The sequence below is a fragment of the Amblyomma americanum genome, chromosome 11, assembly GCF_052857255.1.
Source record: "Amblyomma americanum isolate KBUSLIRL-KWMA chromosome 11, ASM5285725v1, whole genome shotgun sequence".
In the NCBI taxonomy this organism is placed as follows: domain Eukaryota; kingdom Metazoa; phylum Arthropoda; class Arachnida; order Ixodida; family Ixodidae; genus Amblyomma; species Amblyomma americanum.
In genome coordinates, this window is record NC_135507.1 from 21,980,505 (window position 1) to 21,987,936 (window position 7,432).

Consider the following 7,432-nt stretch of genomic DNA (forward strand, 5'->3'; position numbering starts at 1 on the left):
TGGGTTTCAGTGCTTTATTCAGTGCACTGGTGTTTCGGAATAGGCACTGCTTTTAAAGATGCATATTTCCATATAAGCTCAGGATCCACAGCAAACCTGTGTTTTAGAATAGATGGCGCTTTTGGACACGCATTTCCGAAACAAGTTTTAGTGACAGGGTCCTCTGTAAACCCAGCAACATGCAACTTGCCATGGATAACAGATAAAACAAATTTTTATGTCGGGCAATAAATGCAATTGGGCTGCTCTTCTGGCTGTTGGTGAACTGTAAACACAAAGTAGCACGAGCAGTCATAGCTGCATTAGTTGTCAGTAGTATTATACACCTCTGGTATCAGTGGCAACACAGAACACTCGTTCGGACGTACACAATGGTGCCTTGGTGGCTGTTGTACTGATCAAATGGTAATGAACAAATGCATGCTCCGTTGCTTGCAGCAGTTGAGTGCATTACCAAGCACTAACTTAGGACTTCAGATGATTCACTCAATTCTTGAACCATACGAAATTCTGGCCACCTGCAGATAGCATCAAGGGTCACAGAAGAATTAAACGAATGTGTGCTGCTACTGAGGATGGTGGCCGGTGGATTGCTCCAAACTTGTTGACAAATGTTCACATCAAGGTTCTGTGCAGCCAAGGCAATACACGAATTGGAGAGTTGAACAGGGGCAGCTTTCTGTGCAGTTTATTTGAATATCTCGAGGGCTTCACAAGTGTGGTGAAACTTGTCAACCAAGGGAGAATAGCCATGTGACCCTAAATCAGTCATTGCATTTGCTCTGGTCAGTTGAGGCACTTCGCATTTGCAATAATTTCAATCCAAGGATAAAACATCTCGCATTGAAGAGAAATGCCATGTGATGTGGAATGAAGTGTTCTGGTCATTGTGATACGTGTGTTCACACTTTAATTGGTGCTAGACCTGCCATGTGCATGGTGCTTTCGTGCAGTGCTGAAGTGTGCCAGCAGATTCCCGAAGAAACGGGCAACTTTTGCATGATGGACTGGGTACACACATGCACTTTAGAAGCACACCACAGGCTGCAGGAGTTGCATGTGCCAGAATGCAAATTTCTTACATAATGGGAGGTGTCCAGACAATGTGGAACATTAGTAAAGACTGCCAGACCCTAAAATTGGCCTGGTCCTTTCAGCAGCATGGAATACATAGCGCAACCATATGACGTGCAGGTACAACTTGACACTTTGATGGAAAATGGAAAAAACAAATACAAAATGGTCCATGACGTGTGGCACAGCCAACTTGCAGCCTGTGTACATTACACAATTCTTGCTCCAGGCTGAGGCCTTTCAATGCAATGCTTGCAGAGTTGTGACCCGTCCAGTGACCATTTCCAAGATGAGTTTGCTAGGCCTAACTGCATCGCTTCCCTTTCCGCGGCGTGGTAAATGTAGCTTGGCGTGCCTTCCATGCAAGGCATGTGCTGGTGGCACAGTGGCTTCGGGTGCAGAGGTGACTCTCGAGACCCGATGTGTCGTGTTATCAGTCGGACTTGGTGCGCCTAGTTTCGGCGACATTTGCTTTCTTTTTGGACTTTTGCTTCTTGCGTTTCTCCTCGGCTTCGATGTGCTTGGCCAGCTTCCAGGAGAGGAATGCACTAATGAGGAAGAAGGGTGACAGGCACAGCAGCACGTAGTAGATGAACTCGCCGGGGCTCTTTGCAGCCCACTCGACAATGGACTCGGCCCACGCTTTGATGTCCACCATTTCTGCGCACAGGGGACAAGAATGCTTGACGCTGGTACGACAGTAGTGGTTTCAGTGCAGCGAAACCACTGTTTTTAAGTCCTACATTACTTCTCTGCGGAGGTACACTACGAGTGTAATGACAGTAATTTATCAAGGAAATTAGTGGACAGGTGCAAAATTACTGAGCAGAACATAGCACTTTCTCTTGTTCTCTTCTATCAAGGCATCCAAGAACTTGAACTTCTGCCCACAGTAAGTAAAAGCACAGTCAGAGCAGCTGTACATGGCATTACGATTTGACTGGTAATCCATTTAAGTGTTCCTTAAAATCATTCAGTCAGCTTAACTCAACATACACTCAAGTGTGCAGTGCTAGAGCTTTGCAAGTGATCAATGGTACACTGCCACATCAGGACATGCCCATAATATTGTAACCAGCCAGCATAGCTCTCCTAACGATGGTTGTGCACTATTTGGTATTTGGCACAGTTAAGTTACTCCATTAAAGGCGCGATTACAATGCTTCTGAAGTTGTTTTTGCAGCTACAGTTGCACCCAACTTTGCAGTGTGCCTATTTGAAGCCATAGAAGAGAGTTGATCTGACAGTGAAATTGCTGGGCGAAAGCAAACTTGTAAAGTGGTTCTCGCTAAGCCACACACAACTACTTGTGGGGTGGTCTTTTTTTTTTAAAAAAAAAGCAATTCATTTCCAAACGCTGGCATGCGTCTCCACAACTTCGCTCCCACTGGTGATCACAACTACACGTCGTGAATAGTAGCTACGATGCATGAAATGCCCATCCACACAAGAGTGGCAACATTGCAGGGAATGCGCACAAGACTGAATAATCGCGTGCCGGCATTCCCCAGCGATCGCCGGTACTACGAGTTTGGGATGCAGTCGCGCATACAGAACTGTGGTAGTACCCGTGGTTTAGTAGCATGCCGTCGCGATACGACTGCCTTCAGCACACCGAACAGGGCACACTTCATTACCAAACTGAACGGAGTATGATAATTTCAAACCGGTTCAAACCCAAAGGAAGGACTGATGCTTGAGCTCGGTCGCTGTACAGAAAACCCATGCTGTAGTGTACAACGCAGGGAAGAGGAAATGAGGCAAAAGATTAAACGGCGCAGAAGTGGTTAAGTCGTGTTTACATAGCAAACAACGCTCCAACGTCCGAGACATGGGCGTCGGCTGCTACGACTTTTTGACGGGACGCCAAGGAAGTGGTACTGGCTAATGCTGCCTTTATCCTGGTTGCTAGCGCTAGCTGGTAGCGTATAGGTTATGTCGACACAAAACTATGCAACGGTTTGTACAAATGGAAGCAGAAAGGGATGAAAAAATACCTTCGCGAGTTGCTGCGGGAACCTGTTGACAATCACGCCAGATAACTCGAGGCGGCGTCGGCGAGCGCGTCACCAGCACCTAGCGGGCGTCAGAGTGCGCCGGTCAGTGTTGCTAGATCTAGTGGCGGAAATGCGACGCGTGCGGAGGGAACTCGGGCCGTCCGCATCGCCGTTTCCGTTAGACCAAGTACGACCCGAGATTAATTTCTGCCTCGCCTACATTGTCCAAGTCAGATGTCTGCGTCCGGCTTCAGATCGCTAGAACGCTGTGATGCAGTTCGAAGCTGCGGCGGGAGTGGGAGGCGCGCCTACCTTCCCGCTTTTCCCCATTTCCTTCGGCGGTAGGGTTGGTAGGGTCGCCGTTGGTGGAAGGGGGGAGGGGGGCACAGGCGCACAGGTGGCGAGCAGGGATACTTTGCGGAGCGCGTATCGACCGGCAGCGGCCACTTGTTGATGGCCGCCATGGCTCCGCCCGTGTCCTGTTGCCTGAGCGAAGAGGCCAAGCACCAGAAGCGGATCAACGAGCAGATCGAGCGGCAACTGAGCCGGGAGCGCTTCGAGGCCGACCGCGAGTCCAAGTTCCTGTTGCTGGGGCCCGAGGAGGCCGGCAAGACCACTTTCGTCAAGCAGGTGCGCCTCATCCAGGAGGGCGGCGACGCGCGGGCCGATCGCGCCGAGCACGTGCGCAGCGTGTACCAGGCGCTGCTGGGCGCCATGCAACGCATCGTGCGTGCAATGGACGCCCTGGGCATCGCGTACGCCGACCCATCCAACGCCGAGAGCGCCATGATGCTGGCCGGCGTGCGATGCGAGACGCTCGAGCCGCCGCTCAGCGAGCCGGTGTCCGAGGCCCTGCGGCGTCTCTGGGAGGACGAGGGGGTGCGCGAATGCTATGCGCGGCGCTCCGAGTACGGCGGCCTGCCGCCTTTCCTGCCGGACGTGGAGCGCGTTACGCGCCCAGGGTACGTGCCGTCGCGCGATGACTACCTGCGCGTGCGCACCCCGTCGCGCGGCGTGCTCGAGTACGCCTTCCAGCTGGACGAGTACCCCGTGCGTCTGGTGGACGTGGGCGAGCAGCGCTCCGAGCCCAAGAAGTGGATCCACTGCTTCGAGGACGTCAGCGGCGTCATCTTCGTGGCGCCCCTGTCGGACTACGACGACCCGGACCGGATGAACCGCGCGCGGGCCCTGTTCAGCACGATCGCGTCGAGCCCCTGGTTCGCCGAGTCGCACCTGCTGCTGGTGCTCAACAAGAAGGACCTTCTCGAGCAGAAGATAGCGCGCTCGCCACTGGGCGCCTACTTCTCGGCTTACCGGGGTCCGCCGGGCGACGCCAAAGCGGCGCGCGAGTTCCTGCGTCGCTTGTTCGTGGACCTCAAGCCCGAGCGGCCCGTGTACCACTTTTTCACGTGCGCCATCGACACGGACGACGTCAAGTACGTGCTGCCCACGCTCAGGGAGATCGCCTGCATGCGTTCCTGCCCGAGCCGCGGGCGGCAGCCGTCGGACGCTTCGACGGCCAGCAACGCGGCGGCCACCTTCCAACTGCCCGCCTGATACGCGGCGCCCTTTTCCTCGCCGTCTGAGGAAAACACCTAGCCGCACAGGGGCCCGGTGAACCAGTTCGTACTGCCAGAAGGCGCTCGCCAAGCTCAACAATTAGAGTCTCTGGGAAAATTTTCCAGTGACCGCATCAATCAGCCAGCGTTCTCGTCGCATACAGCGACTCCGGCAGCGCGCGCCTGGAAACTCATGGTTTTTGTTGGTGCACTCGTTTCTGTCGTTTGTGTGTGGCAAAGAACTGCACCTGAAAGGCACTGAATTGTGTTGCGGTCACGTACGCGGGCTTAGTAAGTACAGCGCAGCCATGCGTCGGACACGTGGCAAGGTGTAGGCAGGCCTTGCGTGCATCACGACCGCCCTTTGCACTGAATTGTGTTGCGGTCACGTACGCGGGCTTAGTAAGTACAGCGCAGCCATGCGTCGGACACGTGACAAGGTGTAGGCAGGCCTTGCGTGCACCACGACCGCCCTTTGATATACTTTCTGCTCTTCATCACGGCCTTTGTTCCGTTGACCGCACTGTCATCCTCCACTCTTCCTACGATCTCCATGTGGGTACCTCCATGAACTTGCCAAATAAGTATATGTGTCGTAGAATATGTGTTCAAAAACAGGAATAAGGAGTGCTGTCGGATTCGGTACCGCGCGTGTGTGTTGTGATGTGTGTTGGTGTCATCAAGAAACCTGAAGGCCCACCTTTGGGACATACGTGATGGCAACATTTTGTGGCTCTGCAGTAGAAGACGCAAGCGGGAAACGGTTTCCAGATAGCAACGGTGCTATAGAAATTCGTAGGTGGCCGGAGGCCGGGGGGGGGGGGGGGGGTACAAGCCACAGTTAAATTCTCTTAGTTGACAAGTTAGCGCAACTCTTGACCACAATTTAATGCACGAACTGATAAAGCTTGTTGGCGAATGGAATCACCTCAGGGACTGAAGGAAGCTCCCAGGAGATTTTTTCGGCAGCGCCTGCCCTTGGCGCTGTGTGACCATCGCTGTCGTTGGCAGCGAGTACGCTTGAAGCCGTCGTTTCGCGCTCGTAACTTCGACTGCGGAGCCGCAGAAAGGTGTCCAAGTGTAGTGAAATTCTAGTTTACAAAATCCCCAGGCAGGCCAGGCTTGTTTAAAAGCCTATTTTATTACGTCTCGGTGAGTTGGATCCACATCTGCCACTCGGGCATCTGGACGAACGCTTGGTTGAAGTTCGCTCATGGTCCTCCATGCTGAACGCCGAGCGAAGCCGACAGATGCGCTCCACCGCTATCGGGGAGCAAATGTCATATGCTCAATAAATTTTCCTGCAATAACTAAAAACGAGTGAAACTCTTCCGGCGACCTTGGCTACGGAGCGGGCGTAGAGTGCAGGCTCCGTGCTAATGATGGTCTGTGGAACACGACTTCGCTCAGCTCATCCTGAAAACGTTGCGAATTGTCGAGCTTCGGTGACAACGCGTTTACTTTTTTTTTTTAACTGAGCTTGCGAATGTCCGTCGGCGTGATACTACCACTGCGTGCTTGCGAAAACGTCTTACTTTCATGTAACAGAACTGGCGCGTGTGTATAGGTGGTTTACTCGAGCGATGAGTACGTTGTCATGGGGTATAGAACTGAACGCTAAATGTAAGCAATTTTTTTAATTCCGACAGCATGCCTTTTTGGCAGAAAGAAATGTTCTACAGGCAGGGTATTCCCGCCGGATTCCCGAAGGCAATACCTTGGCGCATGATCGGGTCCGTGCTCGAGAACAGACGTGCACTCGAATGGCACTTGCGTCGAGCACAGTGTGGGGCAGTTAGCCATGTGCAAAAATAAAGGAGATTTCTGCAGCATTGCTCGAACTACAACGGAAAACGGAGGACAATCTGCGGAGCACGGCATGCGAACATGCGATACACTCGAGGGATGGCAGGTACGCTCTTTGTGCGTAGGCTCTTAGCAAGGGTGTGTTCTGTGCACCGATTTTGGGGGTGCTTTACGAGCGATTGGGAGAGTATTACGAAAGTTAAGCGTACAGTCGCGAGCGGTTCGGCTGGGAGGTTCTCCGGATGTGGAAAGGGCGTCGATGTAAATCACTGCCACTCAAGCAAGGGACACGCTGGCTCTCCAGCACGTAGGCACCAGTCCCTTGATAGTGCTTTGTCCACGGATCTCAAGACCCTGGCTCTTGTTCGTCGTAGGAATATTGGATGGCGTGCTGGTCGTGGCTGGCAGCTTTTATTTTTCTGCGCACAGAAAGCAAAATAGCACGCTTAACAGAAGTTGCTCAGCTCGCATCAATGCCTCATTCCTCCTTCGTACAAAACTTTGCTATGAACAAGCCTAGTAACATTAAATCGCATGCGAATTTGTACTTTTTTGAAGCTGGGAGTGCTACTCCAACCATCTTAACAGAGTTTTAATTATCCTATGACCGCAACAGGAACAGTGCCTGCAGACTCACGCTAACAAGATGGAAATATGGTTAGGATTATTCTACTAGCCTGAAGTGAGACGAGAGTTTTCAAGAATTCCTAATTTCTATTTTCAAATATTGATCCACTTGTTCGGGGCAGTTCCAGATCATTTGACAGGCCTGAGACCTCTCCACACGCTGGGCATTTGTCAGTTTTATGTTGCTCTGGCCTGTTTTTGTTTTATCTAGCTGAGTTCGGGAAGGTGCCAGCTTGGATGTTCCTCCAGATCGTAGCTTCCTGTCTGCGTAGGTTTCTATGTGGCGCTGAATATAGGCGTCTGCTTAGTTTATAGCGGTTTATAGTATTCTGTTATTTTTCCGCATGAGCCCGAGGTCTCTGGTTCGGA

General features: G+C 52.2%; 1 protein-coding gene and 1 pseudogene across 1 annotated transcript; one reads left to right on the forward strand and one right to left on the reverse strand.

The window, feature by feature from the left end:
• On the reverse strand, window positions 1-3,174 carry LOC144110615 (small integral membrane protein 15-like). The gene is made up of 2 exons (XM_077643640.1): window positions 3,072-3,174; window positions 1-1,734 (listed from the first exon to the last, which is right to left on the reverse strand). The coding sequence occupies exon 2, from the start codon at window positions 1,730-1,732 to the stop codon at window positions 1,508-1,510; it is 225 nt and encodes a 74-aa protein (XP_077499766.1). The 5' UTR covers window positions 1,733-1,734; window positions 3,072-3,174; the 3' UTR covers window positions 1-1,507.
• A 226-nt stretch (window positions 3,175-3,400) lies between these two features.
• On the forward strand, window positions 3,401-4,757 carry LOC144110613 (guanine nucleotide-binding protein G(q) subunit alpha pseudogene; annotated as a pseudogene).
• Window positions 4,758-7,432: the final 2,675 nt, after the last annotated feature.

Coding starts and splice junctions, on each gene's coding strand:
- LOC144110615 (XM_077643640.1), bottom strand. CDS start 1,732: ATGGTGGACATCAAAGCGTGGGCCGAGTCCATTGTCGAGTGGGCTGCA.